The sequence below is a fragment of the Gymnoscopelus braueri genome (assembly GCF_963280865.1).
Source record: "Gymnoscopelus braueri genome assembly, chromosome: 11".
Classification (NCBI taxonomy): domain Eukaryota; kingdom Metazoa; phylum Chordata; class Actinopteri; order Myctophiformes; family Myctophidae; genus Gymnoscopelus; species Gymnoscopelus braueri.
The window spans coordinates 16,131,805-16,156,844 of NC_137613.1; the positions used below are offsets into that span (position 1 = coordinate 16,131,805).

General features: G+C 40.7%; 3 protein-coding genes across 4 annotated transcripts in view; 1 reads left to right on the forward strand and 2 right to left on the reverse strand.

Moving 5' to 3' along the window:
* LOC308095365 (C3a anaphylatoxin chemotactic receptor-like) overlaps positions 1 to 10,399 on the forward strand; it is a 38,622-nt gene extending 28,223 nt beyond the window's left edge. Inside the window, exons 1-3 of one of the 2 annotated variants that reach the window (XM_080442416.1) lie at positions 3,305 to 3,440; positions 7,365 to 7,545; positions 8,302 to 10,399. In XM_080442416.1, coding sequence (XP_080298542.1) covers positions 7,366 to 7,545; positions 8,302 to 9,144 — 1,023 coding nt within the window. In that variant the 5' untranslated portion in view covers positions 3,305 to 3,440; position 7,365 and the 3' untranslated portion in view covers positions 9,145 to 10,399. Of the gene's footprint in view, positions 1 to 3,304; positions 3,441 to 7,364; positions 7,546 to 8,301 lie in introns of those variants that run through there. The other variant, XM_080442417.1, reaches the window with a different exon arrangement.
* A 5,359-nt stretch (positions 10,400 to 15,758) lies between these two features.
* LOC308095475 (chemerin-like receptor 1) lies at positions 15,759 to 17,281 on the reverse strand (the record flags this gene model as incomplete). Its single annotated transcript, XM_080442533.1, has 2 exons — positions 15,759 to 16,613; positions 17,162 to 17,281. 2 exons carry the CDS (start codon positions 17,279 to 17,281, stop codon positions 15,768 to 15,770), a joined length of 966 nt encoding a protein of 321 aa, XP_080298659.1. The 3' UTR covers positions 15,759 to 15,767.
* Positions 17,282 to 19,576: 2,295 nt separating this feature from the next.
* LOC308095476 (lysophosphatidic acid receptor 1-A-like) lies at positions 19,577 to 22,639 on the reverse strand (the record flags this gene model as incomplete). Its single annotated transcript, XM_080442534.1, has 2 exons — positions 19,577 to 19,848; positions 21,892 to 22,639. The coding sequence occupies 2 exons, from the start codon at positions 22,637 to 22,639 to the stop codon at positions 19,577 to 19,579; spliced, it is 1,020 nt and encodes a 339-aa protein (XP_080298660.1).
* Positions 22,640 to 25,040: the final 2,401 nt, after the last annotated feature.

Here is a 25,040-nt window from a genome sequence, read left to right on the forward strand (position 1 = left end):
TAAAAAAATAAATAATTATATACAACACATGGGTAAGCTTTTTTAATGTACTGTAGTGGCGCTAATCACTGTACAGTTAATGTCATATAGGGTAGCTCTCATGAGCAAATATTCTTCATCTTTTTTTGCTTAATGTAAAATTAAGTTTACACAAACAGTCTGTACATGTTGCTTGTAAATACCTTCTGCAGTTTCTGCTAATTCATTTTATGATGATGATGATTAAACTATTTCATATGAAACACTTTTCATAACTAGTGTTTATATATTCATTCATACTATTACTGTATATTCATTAATAGCTTTTTGATAGACTGCATACATTATATCACCCAGATACTCTTCAAACTGTACATGATATTCTATTTCATATTCACTGTTGATCAATGTACACACTGTGTACATATATCCATTGCTATATTCTTTATCAACAGTTTATATTAAATCATATAGTCAGTGGTGATAGATTGTACAGTACATCTTACCTATAATTACAACAACCTTGGCTAAATGTTGGATTGTGATTAATGCCTGAGGCTGCTGCTTAGTAATTATGGAATGACTACTGTACCTCCTTGGTTCATCCCAACCTTTTCCTCTATTAGAGCCCACTTGAAAATCTTGGCCCTCCCATCTGACCACTTAAACCGTGAGCATTTTAAGAGCATGTTTATTTTAATGATCAATCAATTGATTGTGTTCTAGCTCGGATTAATGGAAATAACGTATTATACTTTAAGTTCATATTTATCTGTATCACAATGAAAACAAGTTTTAAACAAAAAAATACTATGACTTATTTTTTTAAGCTCACTCCAAATTCAGCCTTTTAAGTTCTGAATATGCATTTCATGCAATTTTGTACAGCTCCAATACGTCTATATGAACGACAGTTTACCTCATGTTGCTTTGTAATACACGTAGTATTACTGTACACACAAAAGGCTTCCTGGATGGAATTTACTGAGGACTACAATAATCACAAGTGATTGGTTGCAGTGCATCCTAAAGGAGAGACAAACATAGCTGACCAATGAGTTATATTATGCTTCTAATATAGACTTTTGTGCCAGACCCGGCCTAGGGGTCACCAGGTTTAACATAAAATATAGACTCCCTCCTTTCCAGTCCTCAAACACAGCCAGCCAACAACGTTCTAAAATCCAAAAGACAGGGATTTATTATAGAATTGACAAACATGGAGAAACTACCTCAGGGAGGGCCCTATAAACTCCTAATCAAAAGAAAATCCTATGCTTACCTATATTATAATTTGTTTTTAAACCTAATTATAATGAAAGAAAAAAAATGAACAGACCAGTAACCGAAAAAGACAGGCCACCCGCCCCTACAGTACCAAGGCTGCACACTAACCCATGTTAACACAAATCTAAAATGCTGACAAACACTGATGGTGTGGTTGAAGCTGGTTATGAGGAAAACAGAGCCATAGGAGACAGACAGCTTAATAGTCTACAGCTTGGTCACAAGAGCCAATCACCGGCAGGGTCCACCAGACCCATAGAGAGAGAGAGTTATGACACACTCTGATCTGGCCGCAAAGCGGGCCGCTATGGGCTATATTTCCAAACATTGGAACTTTCTCATTGAGATAGAACGAGCATTTCCGCATTCCATTCTTACTATTATACATACTTACTTCAGACACCACTCAGTTACCACTCACACCAATAGGGCATAGCAGTGGCGGCCATTTTCTGGTTCCACTTCAAATTAGTCAATGCATTTTTCCCATTGACATTTCCAAATATATTTATATCAATTAATTTAAGCCTAGAATCAAGCCATCCAGGGTCCTGGTGAATCATGACCATAAAACATTTTTTTCTGTGATTTTATTTGATTTTATATTTAATTATAATGATATACTATATTTAATAAATACCCTTTGTTTTGTCGTTTTCAAAAAAGTTTTTTCACAGAATTAAACGTTTTATGGTCATGATTCACCAGGACCCTGGATGGCTTGATTCTATGCTTAAAATAATTGATATAAATATTTTTGGAAATGTCAATGGGAAAAATGCATTGACTATTTTGAAGTGGAACCAGAAAATGGCCGCCACTGCTATGCCCTATTGGTAGTCAATCAGCCACTCATCACTACTCAATCACACACCAATGAGTGAATGTGGGGAATAAGACATGCACAGGGGAACACCACACAGGAAAATACACTTGGATGACGTTGGTATCCCGACCTGAAAATGTATTTTCTGTTTACTAAAGAGCTGGAGAGACGGAATGACCCCTGTTAAAGATTACTATCAGAACAGTTATTATTGTATAATTGTACCACTGTACCTTTTGTCTGTTAGGGTCAGTGGTGGACAGTAACTAAGTACATTTACTTGAGTACTGTAATTAAGTATGTTTTTTTTTGGGGGGGGGGGTTCTATTTTTTGTGAGCTTGTAGTTCTACTATCTTTACTATTTTTGAAATATATAAACAAGAAAATGTACTTAGTAGTAATTTGTCATTTTGATACTTGAGTATTTATTTGAGTATATACTTTGTCCACCACTAGTTAGGATAGAGTTGTCCTTTAATGATGTGGAGGAGTGATGTCTGAGATGAGTCTCATTCAACTCTTGTCTTGGGATAATGAAGGAAAGGGTTTGGGGACAGTTGTCATATTCTGAGTGTTTCATTGGACCTAGCAGTTGGAAATAAGCTCCCTAAACTCTACTCTGTCTGTGTGTGTGTGTGTGTGTGTGTGTGTGTGTGTGTGTGTGTGTGTGTGTGTGTGTGTGTGTGTGTGTGTGTGTGTGTGTGTGTGTGTGTGTGTGTGTGTGTGTGTGTGCGTGCGTGCGTGCGTGCGTGCGTGCGTGCGTGCGTGCGTGCGTGCGTGCGTACATGTGCGCGCAGCATGCGTGCGTGCGTGTGTGTAAACAAAAAAAATGTAGAGACAAAGTGAGTGTGACTGTGTGATAGATGTGATAGCAGAAAATGAGACAGAAAATGATGCAAACGAGGCTGAGAGAGACAGACAGTCAGACAGACAGACAGACTCTCTGAGAGAGACAGAGAGAACTGAAATAAAGTAAGAGCAGGGGAAACGGGAAGAGAGAGAGAGAGAGAGAGAGAGAGAGAGAGAGAGAGAGAGAGAGAGAGAGGAAGTGCAGGGATGTTGGGGTCAAACCTTTCACACACACACACACACACACACACACACACACACACACATACACGCACGCACACGCACATGCACGCATGCACAAATGCACGCACAAATGCACGCACACCACCACCACCATAAGCAAGCCAATAGCAACTGCATCACAACTACCTCACATTCACATTCACTCCACTTCGTATGTGAATATACAGTATAGAGCCTCCTATAGATGTTCTAAAACGGCGAGACTGAAGCACCTGACCTATGTGCTGTACTGGAATAACACTGTGATACCAGCAGGTAAGGAATATACAATAAGTATACTTATTATAACCTTTGTTATTTCACCTATTTCACTCAATTTTAACAGTTTTCAACCTCAGAAAAGTTGGTTCTTTGATTTTGTTTGTTAGTATGGGCTTAAAAGGAAGTAACAAACTAATGGCCTACTACAAAACACACACATTTGATCCAGAAAAAAATATAATTTTAAGGTGGATTAATGTTCATATTAACTTGCAAGCATTCTGTTAATTGATATTCATGTATTCATGTAATCTGCAGCAATTGTGCAGATTTGTAATTTGGTTAATTGAATTGATGTTTAGTACTTGAGGTATCTCAGCTATAGTTTAATTCAGGGGTGTCAATCTCATTTTGGGGCGAGGGCCGCACTGGGCCAAAGGTGACTTGATGAGGGCCGGACCATTTGGCGCCACCATAGGCGGGGATAAAACATATCTACACACGTGTCACATCGTGTTGTGAGCTTGTAGATCACAAGTACATTTTGTAGATCTGCTATTTTCGCCTTGCGACACCATCTTACTACAAAGTATAAAATAGGGCATAAATGGTTAAAGGCCCAATCCGGGATTGTTTTGAGTGTATACCGTAAATTAGGGTTGTATTCACATACAGTACTGCACAGTCCCACCATCTTGATGGTGATAGCCCACCCATCTGACTGATCACTAAGTAAGTGTTAATAGTGCTCAGATGTGTGGGCCACGTGTATCAGAACATGTTTGGAATGGAACTAACGTAGTATACTTTAGGTTCCTATTAATCTGAATTACAATGAAAACACATCTTTCAAGGTTTAAAAAAAAAAAAAAATCCATGACATTTTGTTAGTTTTTTGTTGTATTTGTTTCTATTATATAACTATGTTATACTATCAATAAAGAGTTCTGCAAATTATTTGGGGGCCCACTTGCAATAATCTCAGGGCCCACTGGTTGGGAATGGCTGAACTAGAAAATCAACTACCACTAGACTGAGAGAACGAGCCCAAAGGATGGTCTTGAAGGGCATATCCAAACCCAGCCGCCCGGATTCGTGCGGGGCTTCCTATTGCTTCACCAATCTATGTCCCCGCCTCCCCTCCCCCTCACCTCCCCCCCCCCCCCCCCAGCCTGTGCACGGAGCACGCTGACGTCACTAAATTTAGAGCGACGCCCCTCTGCACTCTGATTGGTTAGGAGATAACAAGGTCCTAAGACTATCGTTCCTGCATGGCTCTCCCAGGCTTTTTTTCTTTTGTAACAAAAAAAAAGCATGGGTTTCCGAGGCTAACTACCACTGACTCACACTGCCTGATACTGCAACCTCGCCTTGCACGCCCCGCTACCTATCTGGAAAAAGTACTCACATTTTGTACTTAAGTAAAAGTATCAATACTGCAATGTAGAAATACTCTGTTACAAGTAAAAGTAAAATAATTCAAAATGTACTTGGGTAAAAGGCCTGTTACAATTATGACACGCTACACCTGATCACAATTATTTGAAATAATTGTAATTATTTGAGATAATTACAATTATTTTGCAGAATCGTCCGAATTGTTTCCATTCCTCTGTATAAATGAATCTGTTGAACATTTGTATTCATTTTCAAGCATAAAAACAAAATGCGGAAACAGCAGATCACTACATAAACTAATTGAAAGTATAAAATGATTAAATTGGCCTACTTTGGCCATATTGGTACATTATTTATATTGATTATTTGGTAAAGGGCATTTCTTTGTTAAATTGAAGTTATTCGTCACATTTGTCCTATGCAATTTTTGTTTAGGAACCCTTTTTTCCCCCTTTCTTTTTCCATTTGAAAAACGTTTTGTTTTACGGAATGTGTTCCCAGATTGATCACCTCCGCGATAGAAGCTGCTCTGGGCACACGTCTGAAAATAGAATAGTGTTCATGCTTACATTAGATTAGGCATAATCCTGCCAAAAATGTAAAGACAAATGATTATGAATGTGGGCAGAAGACAAGATATTATACAGGAATCTGGTTGTTTTCCTAGAGATGTATACGCGCGCGCGCACACACACACACACACACACACACACACACACACACACACACACACACACACACACACACACACACACACACACACACACACACACACACACACACACACTACAGTGACATTCTAGGCAATTGTAGGCTTCCAGATTTGTGACAAGAGTTTGCAGAAGTCTGTTTCCTGTTTCAGAATGACAGAAAGACAGAATGAAAAAGAAGAAAAAAACAAATCCCCCCCACTACCATATCGTTGCCTATGATTTGTTTCCATTTAGCCACAAGTAGCCTCGACTTCAGCTAATGACCACCATCATTGGATCAAACAGAACAAAATCCATCCCACTGAGCATTTTTCGGGCTATTAGACGTTTAAAAAACGTCTAAGGTCTAGGCTAAAACCGGGTTATAATTGGTCTAAAAGTGAAAGTTTTTTCAACGTCTATTCTTAGCCTAGACGTTGATTAGCTGTTTTTTAAGCGTCTATATATAGACCGTCTATATCATAGCCGTTGAAATGACGTCTATAATATAGACGGTCTAAATATAGACGCTTAAAAAACAGCTAATCAACGTCTAGGCTAAGAATAGACGTTGAAAAAACTTTCACTTTTAGACCAATTATAACCTAGTTTTAGACGGAGGTCTAATAGACGACTATGGCTCACAGGGATGCTAATATTGTCAAAAGTCTCTTGGACTGTCTGTTGGACACCAGATAAGGACCACTGTTCAGAGCTTAGGGCAGACTATTCATCCATTAAGACCTAAGGCCAATTCGTCAAATGCCTTCTAATCATACTTTCAAGATATTTTTTTTTTAATTTAAAAATAGCATATGTACAAGCTCACAGTGCGGCAAGAAGTGACGCACTGTGAGCTTGTAGATCTGCTATTTTTGAATAGCCAACGCAAAAAAAATAAAATGACAGACACTTTAAGGCATGTTGTTCAGTGGCTGCATTGCATCCGTGGGGTGATGAAAACATGAGGTGAAAAGGGGAAGTGTGGCCATTGTTTCTTAATCATGGGTACAATTCGTTGCTGGACCCTTTTACTTAAAAAAAACATTTTAAAATAGTGAAAATAGCTGATCTATAAGCTGTGACGCATTTTGTGAGCTTGTAGATTGGCTATTTTCACTACTTTTGTACAACACTCTTGTATGATCAAGTAGAGCATTCATTTACGACGAACACAGGACGCTGAAATATGGATATACAAGGTTTCTGCCCGACAACAACAAAATGCAAGAATTAAACCATGAGCATCAGAGCATGCAAACATTATGTGGACAGTGGACACAGAGAGACTCATACAGACACAAAAACACAGCCAGACACACACACACTCTCACCTGCCCTTTAACACACACACACACTACATAATATGTCCATATGTACGGTTATACACACACACGCACACGCACACGCACACGCACACACACATGCACACGCACTCACGCACGCACGCACACACTTGTTCTCAATCTTTTTTTCCCACAGGTTTTCCATTTTAAGCTTTTATTCATAGTTCCCATGTTCATTCATATAATCTATTTTGGAGATATGAACATTGTTTGCCATCAGCTAACTCCCCTCCCCTCTGCTCAGAAAAGTTGTCTCTTTGATTTCTTTTGTTGTTAGTATGTGGCGTGCTTATAATTAACACAAACACACGCCCTGCTACAAAACATATTATATTGTAAGGTGTTTGTGCAACTTCATGCAAGTCTTCTGTTCACTGTGTTTGTTGTTTAGTATTTCAGTTATCTCAGCTATGGCTTTACCTCTTATGTTTTTTTTATTTTTTTTTACTATAAATGAGCCTGTACAGTCAGAAGAAAGTTGCTCATGGTAAGACAAATACTGTACGAGTGAAATAACTTCAACACGTCTTGTCATCCACCAGAATGTCGACCAACTCCTCCATCCCTGTCTACATCATCTCATCAAGTAAGAAGGGGCAGGACTCGTCCATGGACATCAATGACATCGTGGACAACATCACTATTGTCATTTATACACTCACTGTTTTTCTGGGAATCACAGGCAACTCTTTAGTGATCTGGGTTGCCAGCTTCAAACTCAAGGTGGATATGAATTTCGAAACCTTTACTTTTAAAATGCCAGTCATTCATTTTATTTTGTCATCTCTTCTAATTTATTTTGTCCTTTCTCATCACATCTCCCTCCCTGTCCTTCACTCTATCTCTTGTTCTCTTTTTTTCCTCCTCTCCCCTGGCCCCCACACACATATAAAGCGTCTTTGAGCACTTAGAAAATATATAAATTCCAGGTATTATTATTATTGTTATTATTAGTGGTGTAAAGTAACTAAGTACATTTACTCAAGTACTGTACTTAAGTACAATTTTGAGGTATTTCTTTTACTTTACTGGAGCAATTTTCTGTACTTTTACTTCTACTCCACTACTAATCTCAGAGGCAAATATTATACTTTTACTCCACAACAATTACTTTTAAACTTTAGTTACTAGTTACTTTGTAGATTTTGATTATTATTACAAAACATACATTAACCACTTCAGCCCTATATACATTTCGGCAATTTGAAAATAGCCGATCTACAAGCTCACAATGCGTCGCATTGTGAGCTTGTAGATCTGCTATTTAAAGATTTAAAGATTTAAAAACTTGTGAAATGGGACATTCTGCATAATGGGTACTTTTACTTTTGGTATTTTAAGTACATTATGATACCAACTCAAGTACATTTTGAATTCCGGACTTTTACTTGTAACAGAGTATTTCTATATTGCAGTATTGCAACTTTTACTTAAGTAGAACATGTGAGTACTTATTATCTCTCTATCTTTCATCTCCAGCCCATGGTGACCAACGTGTGGCTGGTGAACCTGGCCGTGGCTGACCTGATCTTCTGCTTCACACGTGTCCTTTCCCTCGCCAAGAAGCTCTTCTTTGACTACTGGCCCTATGGCGTGTTCATCTGCAAGTTCAACGGTTTCTTCAAGTACGCCAACATGTTCTGCTCCGTCTTCCTGCTGGCCGTCATCAGCATTGACCGCACGCTGTGCGTCTGGTTCCCCATCTTCACCAAGAATCAGCGCACCTTGCGAGCTGCGAGGGTGGTAACCGGTTGCGTCTGGCTGTTGGCGTCCCTCTTGAGCGCTCCATACTTCCATTACAGGGAAGTGTACGTGCGGAAGAACTTGACAAAGTGTGGCCTGGAGGTGAAAGAGTCCAACAACGCCGAAGACGTAGCCGCCAATCTAGCGTTAAACATCATTCGCTTCTCGTGTGGCTTCCTGCTGCCTTTCATCGTTATCCTTGTCTGCTACATCCTGACGGGCATTGGCATCCGACGCACACGCTTCTCGAAGAAGTCTCGACCGCTTCGCATCCTGGCCTCGCTGGTCATCGCTTTCTTCCTGTGCTGGGCGCCCTACCACTGCTTCCTGTTGGCTAAGATGTTTGACAGAAAAAGTATGGTGGTGAAGATCGGACTGTCCGTGGCAAAGGCGTTTGCGTACTTCAATAGCTGTGTGAACCCGCTGCTCTACTTCTGTATGGGTCTGAACGTGAAGTCAAGGTTCAGACAGAGCTTGGCTGGGGTGTTCCGCAGGGCGCTGGATGAGGATGGGAGATCATCAACCCAATCTCACGTGCGCACGCTGGATGACAGCTGTAGCGGGACGCAAGCATTGTGAACATGAAGAATAGGCTGTTTCAGTCTGGACGTTCGTTCAATTTGTGACCCAGTTTATTTTTATTTTTTAACCCGTTCTGAGCCACTGGTCATTTGTCTTCAAAGAGGGTTGCCTAAAAAGCAAAACATCTAAAATGTTATAAGCTTTAAAGTGAAATGTTTCACACAAAGATTTGCATTAAATACACATTCTCACATTTTACACGGATTCTTCTAAATGTAGAATTGCAATGACATACCAAAAAATACTTTACAAAATGGCATAATTTTCTCTTGAAGAATCAAGGATGAACAAGCCATGCTTGTAAACTTAAATGCAAAAGTACTTTATCATATAAAGCTTCATACTTTGTTAAAATCATGTAAATTTTTTGTGATGTGTGGAGTTAACAAACTTAATTGTGTAGAAATGTAATGCAGTGCAGTCTGTGGTGTATTGGAGGGTATATAGGAAGTCAAATGCCATATAGTCATGTTTCACGCTGTTGTACACTGAACAGGAAAATGCTGAGAACATAACACAGACTGGCAAAGCAGAAGGAAGTGAAACTATTAAAAGGAAAGCCAGTAATAACCAGTCATGAGTCAGTGTCTTGTGGTTACGTTTCAGGTTCAAGACAAGATGACATAAAAAACCCTAACACACTTCAAAGGGAAATTAATCTGTGCTAGCACTGCTGTTGCAATGTCATTATATTACATTTACACTGACACTTTCTTTCTCACATCATATCATTATGGCGATATTGCAGGCATGGAGAATACAGAAAGGCAATGATTCCCCAATCATGTGAATTGGTTGATGTTGCACCACATGTGAATAGTATCCCAGCCCCAGACAGGGGCTATAGTGTATAAGCATGATCTATTCTAGCATGATACCAAGATCTGGACACAACCAAATACAAAAGACAATTTCTAAAAAAAGCCATTGACGATGTGTTGCATGTTGAAATTGAATGAATTGTATTATTGATTTTTTTTTTGTCTTTGAGAAAAGGAAAACAACTGCAAATAGCATTCATTTTACATACACATTTGCACTCAAAGGACCACAATGGAAATAAGCTATCAAGCTTTTGGGTGTTTTAGCCTTTATACAAATGTAATTGTCATGTTTTGTTCTATTTGTGTCAATAAAAACATGAAACATCAATGAATCAAATGGAATAAACTGACCTGTTTTCAACTGGTGAGTGTACTTAGGTACATTTGTGCTAGTGGTGATTGGGTGCTTTAAATCACTATTTAGTTCTATGCAGTATTTACTTAAAAGTGCAAAATGATTAGTTGCAGAATAAAGATGTGTACAGTACTGCAACATGTGGCGCAATCACTCATCTCTTATAGTTATCTGTTATGGTTCAAATATAAGCTCACAGGGGGGTGAGGTGTAAATGTGAAGTGGAAAATATACTGTTCATTATTTGTTGTATTTGTCAAATTGTAAGTAAGTAGTATGTTTATTATTTCAATATGCATTTATGCAGTGCTGCTAGGATAATATGGCTCTGATGCTTGATATGTTATGCATATAAATTCTCTTGATTTCAGGTTTTTATGTTGTTCTTGGCTCGTCATTACAACTCATTGTTGTCCTTTTGTTCTACAGTATGCCTAGGGAGGGACTCATTTTTGAAAGAGGCTGCTAGATTACATTCACAAACACAATTGACAGAAGTGCAAATATGGGATTAATGGGTTGGATTTAAAGCATTGGATTGAAATGGATATCACTGTACAGAGTACAATGCTGAATAGATGCAGGACAGATGCAGGATTAATGACCCTCATGGGTCCATTTGGTTCCATTCATACACTCTCCGAGTTACGGGGGTTCCTTAAAGGGTTAGTTCGGATTTTTGGATTTAAAGCTGTAGGAAATACTTGCCATTAATATAGTGGTTGCAAAGGTATTAATTGATTGCCCGAGTCCCGTGGTCAGAGTTCTGGTCGGGTTCTAACCAATGATCTAGAACAGTGGTTCCATCTGACCAACCGGGAGGCAACCGTGTTAAGTAAGTAAGTAAGTAGGTCAGAGAGGCGAGCTTGTACATCTGCTTTTTAAATGTATGAAAAATCTCTCCAAAGTGTTTGAAAAATGTTTTTTTTTTCTTCTAAATTTTGATCCCACGATTTGTAACCCATTTTTTCACCCAGTGCCAATTGCCTAAGCATGTAATCCTGGGCGCTATACTTAATAATAATTTATTATTAGAAACTACTGATTTAGAAGGCATTTGTAGAAGAGGCCTCAGGTCTTAATGGGTTAAAGGGATATGGTTTGTATCAGATCCTCTGGACATGAGGAACCATGATGGGGAATGTGGTCAGAGAGGGAGAGAAGTGGTGAAAACCCCTCTCACACCGGATGCCAATGCAATGGTGGAAGAATTCGTTTTAACTAGTAAAAAAAAAATAAAAGATAAGTAAAAGGCATGTATTCAAATTTTTACTTGAGTGAAAATACAAAAGTATTGGCATCAAAATAGTACTTACAGTACCAAAGTAAAAGTATGTGTCACTCATGTGTGTTACGTTGTGAGCTTGTAGATCTGCCATTTTCAAATAGCCAAAGTATAAAACCAGTCTTAAAGGGATAGTTCACCCCCAAAAAGTACTTATTTTCTATCAATTACACACCCCATGAAGCCTTGAATTCATGGAGATGTTTTTGTTGTTGTCGCATTCCTAAGCCAATAATGATGACCGGCGGAAAGATGCTAATGTCTCCGGTATAGGAGACTCAAAGTTTGCACTTTGCGTCTCCTACCGGAGCCGGCGCCGGTCATCAAATCATTGGCTTAGGAATGTGACAAAAACAAAAAAATCCATGAATTCAAGGCTTCATGGGGTGTGTAATCGATAGGGGGAAAAAAGTCATTTTGGGGGTGAACTATCCCTTTAAAGTTGTTAAATGGCTGTACAATGTTCCACATTCATTGAATGACACTTATTGGTATGCCTCCAGTGAGGTGATGTGTCAGATGATGTCCAGGATAGATAGTAATAGTTGTATCTGTTTAAATCCTATAAGCTCTAGCAGCTGCTGCTGCCACCGCTGACCCTTTGACACTGTTGCTGCTGCTGATTGCATAACACACTGCAACGTCATTCTGGGAGTGACCTAATGAGGGAATGCACACACTGGTTGTTGTTGCACACACAGAGTGCCGCGCTATGAGCTTGTAGATCTGCTATTTGTTTTTGAAAGAAATCGTGAAAATGTGTTGAAATCTTTGAATATATATAGATACATTTTTAACTCAAATGTTTAACTAAAAGCTTCTGGGGGTCCCTGGAACCAAATATTTTCAGGGGTCCGTGGACAAATACATATCATTTTGGGGGTCCTTGACATGAAAAAGTTTAAGAACCACTGATAAATAGCAACCTAAGTTTAAAATATATATATATATATAAAAAATGATATATATATATATATATATATATATATATATATATATATATATATATATATATTAAAAGATTTGCACAAATGTTCACAATTAAAAAAAAATGCAGATCTACAAGCTCATAGATATACTATGAGCTTGTATATCTGCTATTTTTGAATAGCCAAAGGAATCTAAAAATGACACACAGATGCGTTCCCGGTCTTATTGGGTTAATGTCTAACTGTACCACATGCTGTTTACATGACTAATAAAGTATTCAGTCAATCAATCCATACAACCGGAGCAGTTTGTCGTAGTGTTTTGGGCACTGTTGTGTATCACACAATAATGTGGGGAAAATATGAACGACACAGAGAAGCAAAATAAAAAAAACTATGATGCCTACTTTATTAGGAGGCAGATGAACAACTTATGCACTTGAGCACTGACTATTCTAAAAACACATTAGCGCCCTCTTCAGGCAACAAATTGTAATAGCAGTACATAATTCTCATTGTCATACCTTCTACTTGCTTTTCTTTTATTCAACACTTTGACCTTCTGTTTATATTGTGTCACTGGATCATGAAGGGCTGTCCACACCAAGCAAGTAGAAGTAACAAAATGTAGAAGAACAAAAAGTAACACTTAACTTAAAGGTCGGTTCTATAATGCATTATAAGTGCATTTATAATGCATTATAATGCACTTATAAGGCATTATAACACTCGTTATTTGTGTTTATAATCATGTAGGACAACGTATAAACAACGTTTATGACGTATTATAAGTGCTGGTCATAATGCATTATAAGCTCAGTGGAACAGCACATTATAACTTAGTTATAAAGTGTCTTTGTAATAGGCTAAGTTTCCATGCATATTTATAAACATTTAGAATGAGTGTTATGAAGTATTATAAGTGCATTATAATGCATTATGATACATTACAATACATTATAAATGTCCATCCATCCATCTTCAACCGCTTATCCGGAGTCGGGTCGCGGGGGCAACAGTTCCAGCAGAGAGCTCCAGACCTTCCTCTCCTGAGCAACATTAGCAACTTCCTCCTGGGGGATCCCGAGGCGTTCCCAGGCCAGTGTGGAGATGTAATCCGCCCATCTGGTCCTTGGTCTGCCCCGGGGTCTCCTCCCAGTGGGACGTGCAGCGAGGACCTCCCTAGGGAGACGCTCGGGAGGCATCCGTACTAGATGCCCGAACCACCTAAGCTGGCTCCTTTCCAAGCGAAGGAGCAGCGACTCTACTCCGAGTCTCTCCCGGGTGACCGAACTTCTCACCCTATCTCTAAGGGAGATGCCAGCCACCCGTCTGAGAAAACTCATTTCGGCCGCTTGTACCCGCGACCTTATTCTTTCGGTCATGACCCACACTTCATGACCATAGGTGAGAGTAGGAACGAAGATTGCTCGGAAGACCGAGAGCTTTGCCTTCTGGCTCAGCTCTCTTTTCGTCACCACAGTGCGGTACAGCGACTGCAATACCGCTCCTGCTGCTCCGATTCTCCGGCTGATCTCCTGCTCCGTCCTCCCCTCACTCGTGAACAAGACCCCGAGATACTTAAACTCCTTCACCTGGGGCAAAGCCTCATTCCCTACCCGGACTGCACAATCCACCGGTTTCCTGCTGAGAACCATGGCCTCAGATTTGGAGATGCTGATTTTCATCCTAAATGTGATTATAATGAATTACAGACCCAACCTTTAACAACACATTCACTGCCAGGTACTATGCACTATGCTTTCTGTTGCTGCTGCCAGGGTTTTTTCGATTTTTCTAACCTTTTTTGAGTAGTCACAGAATGTTTATCTCCAGTATGATCGATCCCCTGATGGTTGCTAATCACAGAGGGTTTCACTGTGCTTCCGCGAAAAGAAAAAAAAATGTCATCGCGACCTCCCGTTCGCTTTTAAACGCCTTTGAAAATAGCATGTCTCGGCCAAAAATACAAAGTTAAAAAAAAAGTACACAGGAGCCGAGATACAGGATTTTTAAGTAATAAGTTATCAAGAAGTGAATGGAGCAGCAAATCTTCGGATCACAATATCTTGGGTTCTGTGTGAGAAAACATTTTTTTTAAACGTAGATACACGTGATTGGCAGTGAACGGTTGGATTTGCATTCACGTACATCTACGTGATTCGCAGGGAATGTGTTAAGTAAAGTGTTACCTGGTAGTTATAATGTGCTGTTCCACTGAGTTTATAATGCATTATGACCAGCATTTACAAATTATGTTATTTTAAATTATAATACTTCATAAACTTTGTTATAAGTAGTTATGCATAATTATAAACATTTATAACGAGTGCTATAATGCCTTATAAGTACATTATAATGCATTATAAATGTAGTTATAACACATTATAGACCCGACCTTAATATAAAGTCTTACCGAATAAACTTTAAACAAACGTGTGAGATTATAGCAGAATAACTATGTTGCTTCATTCAGCTTCATCTTTCTGAAACAAACATCTGCTACTGTGCGCGCATGCGGGTGTGCGTGTGCGTGTGCGTGTGCGTGTGCGTGTGTGTGTGTGCGTGCGCGCGCGCGCGTGTGTGTGTGTGTGTGTGTAGTGTACAGTATGTGTTCATGCACTGTGCTTTGTCACTTTGAGTTACAGATTCAACACATTGATAACGGTAGTAGTGAGAACCTCTTCCAGGATTATTCTTTACTTCTGTTGAAACTTACAGTACAGTGGTACAGTGTAATTGTCAAACCCTAAAAGGTCAAATCCCAGTGTTCACTGTGACTTATGTATGATGACTTATAACATAGTTGTTCAAAGCTTCAGCCAGATCTGATTTCCATTAATAGATTAACTTAAATATTTAAAACATATATAAAACATATGGGTAAAAATAAATGATGGAGTCACTTCCTTGTTACTTCCTACAGTACCTATCGGGCTAGCTCCTACAGAGATGTCAGAGCCATGCCATCTAATAACCGCCCTGTCCAGTCAGTACATCTGGAGGAGTGTGTGGAACCCTGATATTTGGGCAAGACTGACGTAATATTTATGACGTGTCATTCCATATTTGGGCAGAACTTCCGTATTTGTAGGGACATACAGTAGATTCATGCATACAGTACAAACAGTCAGACAGACAGACACACTTTAGTGCCATGCCATAAAAATGGGAACATAAATTGAACGAATGTCAGGAAATGAAATTGACTATGCTTCACGTGGCTGTTAGGTATTGGCTTGCGTCTCGCTACAGCTGTCATCCAGGGTGCCAGCGTGAGATTGGGTGGATGTCCTGTCCTCATCCTCGGCCAGGGCCCTGCGGAACACCCCAGCCAGGCTCTGTCTCTCCTTCACGTCCAGCCCCATACAGAAGTAGAGCAGCGGGTTCACACAGCTGTTGAAGTACGCAAACGCCTTTGCCACTGGCAGCCCGATCTTTACCACTAGACTTTTTCTATCAAACATCTTGACCAGCTGGAAGCAGTGGTAGGGCGCCCAGCACAGGAAGAAAGCGATGACCAGCGAGGCCAAGATGCGAAGCGGTCGAGACTTCTTCGAGAGGCTCGTGCGTCGGATGCCAATGCCCGTCAGGATGTAGCAGACAAGGATAACGACGAAAGGCAGCAGGAAGCCACACGAGAAGCGAATGATGTTTAACGCCAGTGTGGCAGCTTTGTCATTGGTGTGGTTTGAGTCCTTCCCCTCCAGGCTACACTTGGTCGCGTTGTTCTTCCCCACGTACACTTCTCGGTAATAGAAGTACGGAGCGCTCAAGACGGACGCCAACAGCCAGACGCAGGCGCTTGCCACCCGCGCTGCTCGCAAGGTGCGACGATTCTTAGTAAAGACTGGAAACCAGACGCAGAGCGCGCGGTCGATGCTGATGACGGCCAGCAGGAAGACGGAGCAGAACATGTTGGCGTACTTGAAGTATCCGTTGAACTTGCAGACCAACATGCTGATGGGCAAGTGGTTGAAGAAGAGCTTCTTGACGAGGGAAAGGACACGCGTGAAGCAAAAGATCAGGTCTGCCACGGCCAGGTTCACCAGCCACACGTTGTTCACAGAGGGCTGGACATGAATGATAAAGGAGATGGAGAGGAATGTAGAGGTGAGGAGAGGAGATGCGATGAGAGAGAAGAGAAGAAAGAGAGAAAAAAAATAGTACATTTGTTAGGCACTTACAGTACATACAATAATTAGCACCATAATTGAAACCAGTAAGTAAGGGATTACACAGCTGTCACGCACACGTCACATGTTCACATGTGGAATTTGTGAATTCTATTCCAAAATCAGTATCTTACTAATTTAAAAAAGGTTTACAAACCATTAACACAAAACATGGTACTTTTCAAAGCAACTTTCTTTTATAGCATCCTACTAACTAATTCCTATGAAGTTCATCAACCTAGTACAGACATGACCTTTGACAAGATCTAAATGTCTCAATAGAAGAGCAGGGAGACAAAATACAACCACCGCAATTGTATAAGTTCTATTGTATTAACATATACCACACAGATTGGACAAAAAGTAATTGTATTCATTATTAAGAAAAGGTTACATAGTACCGCTTCAATAAAGTATAGCATTTTAAGTGAAGATTTCATATCCACCTTGAGTTTGAAGCTGGCTACCCAGATCACAATAGAGTTGCCTGTGACTCCCAGGAAGACTGTGATTGTATAGATCACGATAGTGATCTTGTCCATGATGGCATTGATATCCACCGTCATGTCTTGCCCCTTCTTACTAGACGGGGAGATAAAGAGAGGGACGGAGTTAGATGACATTCTGTACTTCGGAAAAGAAGAACACCAGTGGATGACACGTCATTTTCACTCTGACAGTTTTTGGCTTACCGGTAAAAAAAAGTAGTTTCCTGTCATATTTACAAAAAAGTGGTTGTTCCAATTCATAATTCATTTGTATGTACTAATGAATAATGAATTGAACCAGTGACTTACCACAGGCAGACAAAAATAGTTTCCTGTCCTCAACGTTTAGAATTCTTACTGATAGCACATGGTAATAGACTGCTTGAAATCAGCACACTACTTAAGTAATTTTAAGGCATTTAGCAAATAAACTGATGAAGTTGTAGTATCAGAAAATGTTTATAAAACCTGTTTATATCTTATAGGCCTACTGTATCTAATCGAACTGAACCATTATGCAGCAGATTACATAAGACGTGATAAGGACTTACCTGAATAGCAATGACTGAAGTTGCTGTTGAAGGAAAATGTATGTTACCTCAGAATGGTTACTGGATCAAATGCATGTGTTTTGTAGAAAAAGGGGGTATGTTTGTGTTACTTCCTTTTAAACACATACTAAAAACAACAACAAAAAACAGTCAACTTTTCTGAGCAGAGGGGAATCAGCTGATGGCACACAGTGGTCATATGACATCTCCAAAATAGATTATATGAACATGACAGCTCCAAAAAAGACAGTTCCAAAATAGACTGGTAGATTATATGAATGAACATGGGGTCTGACTCTTAGCTTAAAGTTGTTGACCTGGAAAATTAAAGCGCAATTATTTTGAGAAGGAACCTCCGCACACATGTATTTGTGTGTGTGTGTGTGTGTGTGTGTGTGTGTGTGTGTGTGTGTGTGTGTGTGTGTGTGTGTGTGTGTGTGTGTGTGTGTGTGTGTGTGTGTGTGTGTGTGTGCGTGCGTGCGTGCGTGCGTGCGTGCGTGCGTGCGTGCGTGCGTGCGTGCGTGCGTGCGTGCCCCTTCTTTTCTTTTTCTGTAGAAAAAACACACAGCGCATTATAATAGGCACCTATACCCCATACCCCTAGGAATGTAGGTATGATAAAACAATTGAAATAAAATATTAACTCTTTAGCAGATATGGGTAATGTTCAGAATGGGATGGTAGTTAGTACTGTATCACCATTGTATGTGCAGAAGGCATAGTCTAAAGACATCAATTTCACTTCATTTGTAAAATTTTTAGCAGGATGTTTACAGATTGAATGCAATTCTTATATGTATTATTTTTTGTTCATTTTAGTTGTTTTGTGCTTGTTCAGGGCTGACATATTTCTGAGCCTTGAGCCCTAAGGGCTGTGAGACACCTCAAGCGCTTTCCAGTATGTAGTCTGTTGTCTACAGTCCATATCATCCATTCACTACAGTCCATATCATCCATTCACTACAGTCCATATCATCCATTCACTACAGTCCATATCATCCATTCACTACAGTCCATATCATCTACTCACTACAGTCCATATCCATTCACTACACTACATTTCCCATGTCCTTCAGTCCCATTTTTCTAAACTTCTACACCTCCAGGTTCACAGTCACCATACTCTCCTCCTCCTCTCCTCCTCCTCCTCACCTGACTTTGTCCCTTCTTGATCAAACAACAGAATAGAGACTAACCCTGTGAATGAATCGGGCTCGCTTGGGAAAATATTGACAGTGTTCGCGGCCCAGTTCCAGTACCAGTAAGGATAATTCCTTTTAACAGGACGTTCATGAAAGTCCTTGCGGGCTTGTTTCCAATGAGGGCCTGTGAGCAATTAGGGATTAAGAGTCTTGCTCAGGGACAAATTTCATTTCATCGACACATATGCTGGCGTGGCCTGGAATCGTACCTGGGGCAACCAGGGCCTCTGGCTCCCTAGGCAGGCTCACTAACCACTCAGCTATGGCCACCCATCTGACCACTAGGCGGGCTCACTAACCACTCAGCTATGCCCACCCATCTGACCACTAGATGGGTGGCTATATGAAGTCTATTTTCATCGCATGTTTATTTTAATGATCAAGAATCAACCGATTGTGTTCCGGCTTGGATCAATGGAACTAACATAGTAGACTTTATCGGAATCACAATGAAAATGCATTTTTCAAGGTTTAAAAGAAAACATACCATGAATAGTTTTTACATTCTATAATGTTTTATGTTATAATTATATTTACAACATATATATTATTATACTATTATATATACACAATATAAAAAAACTAGATTTTATTGAAATATTATATAAATAAAATCTTATTTATATAATATTTCCCTTCCACCCTTCCATGGCCGTCTGTGACCCTTCCACGGCCATCCCCTGGACATTCTCCTGGCACTCGCAGCAGAGGATCCGTCTGAAGGTGGCTCTCATCTCCTGGAAACGGCAGGAATAGATGATGGGGTTCATGGCCGAGTTGAACACGGCGAGAAGCAAGAAGGACTTCTCGAAGGTCAGGACGTTGCAGCTGGTGCAGAAGACGTCGAGGAGGAGAAGGACAAGGCCAGGAGTCCAGCAGACAATGAAAGAACCTGAAGGGGAGAGAGAGAGAGAGATACATGAATAAATAATAAAAGGCAGATTGTCAATACAGTATGTCACTGTGCTATGGTGCCAAGGAAGATTTTTCTTCCTGCAGTTCCACCAACTTGGAACTTGATTGCACAGGAGGGTGCACAGGCAGGCAGGCAGGCAGGCAGGCAGGCAGGCAGGCAGGCAGGCAGGCAGGCAGACAGACAGACAGACAGACAGACAGACAGACAGACAGACAGACAGACAAGTTTGCAGGAGTGGCTTGTTTAGAACAAAATTTAACTTTGCACGCACATTCCCACTATAGTCCATGAGCCAGACAAGATTTCATTATCGAAAGAGTGGGCAAAACCAAACCTATATTAAATTGTTCATAGGGTCAATACAAGTAAATAAATATATGATAACCTCTCCACAGGAGCAGCTTTTTCATGGTTATCACACATTTTGTAATATTCCCCATACGTACATGACAGGTGAAAGAATGACCAAATTTTAAAAAGAGTTATCATAATGAAACTTCCTGAGTTGATTACTTACATGAAGACAATGATTTATCGTATTACAAGTTTTCTGAAATTGTATATTTAAATATGCAAATTAGGCATTAGGAAAATATGCCTGAATTTGCATAACTTTCCAGAATCAAACATTGGAACATTGGACAAAGCCAGAGTCAACATTCTTATTTCATTTTGTTAATATGTTGAAGTCAAAGGTTGTTAACGAGGGAATATTCAATATCTGGCTCCATTTTGGGGCTTTGGCTCATGGACTAAATGCCGAATTTGCATATTTAAATATACAATTTCAGAAAACTTGTAATACGATAAATCATTGTCTTCATGTAAGTAATCAGCTCAGGAAGTTTCATTATGATAACTCTTTTTTAAATTTTGTCATTTTTTCACCTGTCATGTACGTATGGAGAAAATTACAAAATGTGTGATAACCATGAAAAAGCTGTTCCTGTGGAGAGGTTATCATATATTTATTTACTCGTATTGACCCTATGAACAATTTAATATAGGTTTGGTTTTGCCCACTCTTTCGATAATCATTGCTCAATTTTGGGGCTCTGGCTCATGGACTACTAGGCCGAGGAAGACATGCCACCCTTTTCACATTGTCCTGTTATAGTGCCACCAGGAGGCCGTCTTTTGCTAATTACTCCTATTTTAATATTACTCCTACAGATTTTGTCCAAACATCACACTAAACGGTACAAATTATCGCTATAGTCATGTGATCAAGACGGATCTGTCTGATTTTATTCCATCCTGATTGGCGATTTTCGAACATTGCTGGCCCACAATAACCTACCCGACTTGGCAGAGACCTGTGCTCCGGGGAGCACTTTTTCTAGTTGACTAAAGGCCATTGCAGACAGGGTGCGATTGTTCGCACGGAAAAAACAGACAATATCAATTTTTAAAGAGGTGGTGCCATGTACAGTTTTTCATGTGTCTATGAGGTTGATAGAACTTCATTAAGCCCCCTGGTGATGTTTTTATGGTGTTTTATGTCTTCTCTGACTATTTTGAGTTTCTACCTGGAGGCTGAAACCTTGAGGGTCAAACGTGCCAATAGAAAAACAGCCCTTTAGTGACATAGTAAAAATATACCCTCCCCCTCATTATCATAACACAACAGGTGTGGGCATGAGGAGGAGGATGGACTAGGACAGGTGGGTGGTGCTAAGGTGGTGGAGGAGGTGCTAAGGTGAGAACCAGGTATACTTAATGAACTGGAGGCGTGTCCACATAAAAACAGAATTGTAACAATTTCTGTACACTTTTTTGAAAGAAATCTTCCTCCTAGTATAACCATAATACCTGATGATTATGTTTTAGGGGGGGGGGAAAAATCACTTCTTTAAAAGAACACATGGTTCTCTATGACCTCATGCACACCGGCTCCAAATTTGCCGTGCGGCAAGTGGCTGCAGCGGTGCGTTTTCTTTTCAATCGAACCCAGTTAGATTCGTGCGTCTTTTTTTTGCGTCTTCATTCATTAGATCTCCTTTTTCTCCTTTTTCTTACCCAGTATAATCACGACAGTTTTCAGCAGAGGCATGGTTGTGTCCTGGTCGCGGACACCTGAGCTGATGTATGGGTTGGTCCTCTTGCGCACGTACATGAAGATGTGGGCATACAATGTCACCATGACAACGAAGGTAACCAGGCTGAAGACAGCCCAAAAGACCAAGTAGGAGTTACTGTAAAGGGGTACCACGGTGGAACACGAGTCCAGGCTGCAGATGCAGTTCCAGCCGGCACTGGGCATGAATCCCATGACGATGGACATGGTCCAGATGAGGACGATCAGCACTAAGACGCGGCCGTTGCCCATGCGCGTGTACAACTGCATGCGGCGCACTGTGATGTGGCGCTCGATGGCGATGGCCAGCAGGTTGGCCACGGATGCAGTCAAGCTAGTCTCGAACAGACCCTGGTGGAGGAGCCACGTCCACACCGTCAGGCGCCTGGGGTTTGGCCCTGTGTAGAAAATCAGGAAGTACGCAAGCCCCGCGAAGAAGTCTGCGGCCGCGAGGTTCGCTATCAGGTAGTAGATGGGGAAGTGGAACCTCTGGTTAACGAAAATGGCGATCATCACCAGCAGGTTGGCGAGCATGATGAAGATGCTCACGCTGACACCCAGGCCCATCACCAGATTGCCGTCGGAGTTCCAATCTTTGGCGAGGTCTTTCCCACTGCGATTGTAGAAGAACGCAATGGTCTCATTGTAGTAGCAATGAGACCATTGCGTTCCATTGCGTTCATTATCCATGGTCGAGTTTTCAATTGAAGGTTTTCTAAAAGACAAGGGTGAGAAAAACACATTAACAAACTGTTGCTGATGGATTTTTTAAGTGACATTTATTTTCTTGACATTATCAAGGACCCTGTCTGGCACGCACGCACGCACGCACGCACGCACGCACGCACGCACGCACGCACGCACGCACGCACGCACGCACGCACGCACGCACGCACGCACGCACGCACGCACAGGCAGCTGTGCACGCACAATCACACAAAAATGTGCAAATATCTTCACACACATGCTTCAATTACGAAGGCAGGACCTATACTACAGCACACACATCCAGTAGCATCCCACAACTACCTACTGTTTTTAAATTACAAAACATGTACTGTCCTGAATGCTATACGTACACTTCTCCTTACGGTTAGCATGATGATGAATAGATTGCTTGAAACAAGGTATGGAATGAGCACATTACTAATACACATAATACACATTACATAATGATCAAAATTGTATTTTTAAGGCAAACTCACTGAAATGTCAAAAAAGTGCAAATACCAGCTGAAAAACACGGATGAAGATACTGTGTGTGTGTGTGTGTGTGTGTGTGTGTGTGTGTGTGTGTCTGTGTGTGTGTGTGTGTGTGTGTAATACACACACAGTATCTTCATCCGTCGCACACACACACACACATTACCCTGAAGGACGTACCTGAATAGCAGTGAATTTTTGCATGAAGTTGCAGTCAAAGGAACAAATATCACCCCACAGTTGAAGTGCTTCTCAGTTCACTGTTTGTGCAGTATGCTGGATTTAGACAAACTAATGTACAGTAGATTAGAAACCAAAAGTAACAGTTTCACTATTTGTAGTACTATTGCAGCATCCCTGGCTGGGTTCCAACTCGCATGCACGTTTATTGTGCTTGCAAAACTGGGCTGAGGGAGCCATAAGGTGGCTCTCCTCGAGGATGGGGCACGTTACGGGCCCCTCACCCAGGCACAGATGAGGTGGAGAGACCCTCCACACGGTTGTCCCGCACTCTAGGACACCAAGCCTCCAGACCAAGTTTATTTTAGCTACGTTTTTCATTGGTTCAGGCCAGGGTTTTTTTGTAGTTTTTTTCAGTTAATTTGAACTAGCTTTGAAAGCCTCAGAAAATATAGTGAAAAAAGCTTTTTAACAAACAAACCTGTGTTCTAACATTAAAAAACAAGGTCATATACACTAACTTCACTGTCATATCCTTCATTACATATAGATGTGTTAATTCTGGTGGGGAACCATGGCTGATGGGATAGTTGCTGTAAGCACCCCCTCCCTACTGTAATAAACCTGTTCCAACAAGTCTCAGTTTCTTGTGAATCTTCACCCACCCTGGATTCAGGCAAACAAACACAGAAACCAAAAGTAATAATTTAGAATTTAAGAATTTAGAGATACATGTAAATAGATCATGTATAACTTTAGAAGTAGGAACCTTTCACACAGCACCTTCAAGCCCCTCAAGGGCACTGGGACTGACATTTTGTTATCCTGTCTTACTATTGCTGCTATTCTCAGATTATTCCTTTTTTATTTCTTGATGCCAACCTTTGTGTAACAGTCCATAGTGCAATATAACAAACACATTTTAGAGGCTTTAAAGTTGAGTAAAAAAATAAAACACTGTCACCCGACAGACAAAGAGCACTTTATAGGGATAGATGAGCAATAAGCAAAATGCTCTGATCAGCGAGTCCCTCGATGACTGGCCGGCTGGACAGACGCGTTGCTAGGTCTCTACTAGGTTGGGGGCTTAGCCCCAACGGGCACATGCGCACACACGCATGTGGCCGACGCCCCTGCGGCTGGACCATTTGTTTTATGTCACTCCCCCTTTCTCTCCATAATTCCCGTCTCGACTCTCCACTACCTCTATCAAATAAAGTCTTAAAGTGCAAAAATAAAAAAAGATATAACCAAAACAAATCTGCTGATCGTTCGTTGTAACTGCAGCATGCTGCTACTGTGAGTTGCTGCGACCCAATTGATGAGACTATTTTGTAATCATAGCTGCTGTGCATTGACCACACACATATATGCTACATGTAGCATGCTGCTTGTTATGCCTTTGGAATTAAAGTCCTTTATAACCTCTCTCTCTCTCTCTCTCTCTCTGTCTCTCTCTCTCTCTCTCTCTCTCTCTCTCTCTCTCTCTCTCTCTCTCTCTCATCTCTCTCTCTCTCTCTCTCTCTCTCTCTCTCTCTCTCTCTCTCTCTCTCTCTCTCTCTCTCTCTCTCTCTCATCTCTCTCTCTCTCTCTCTCTCTCTCTCTCATTTTAAAGTAGGATAGTAGGATGAACAAAACAGCTAAAAAACACTGGCAGTACCATAATACACTGGTAGGTTACATAAATGCACACGACAGCTTGATCTTT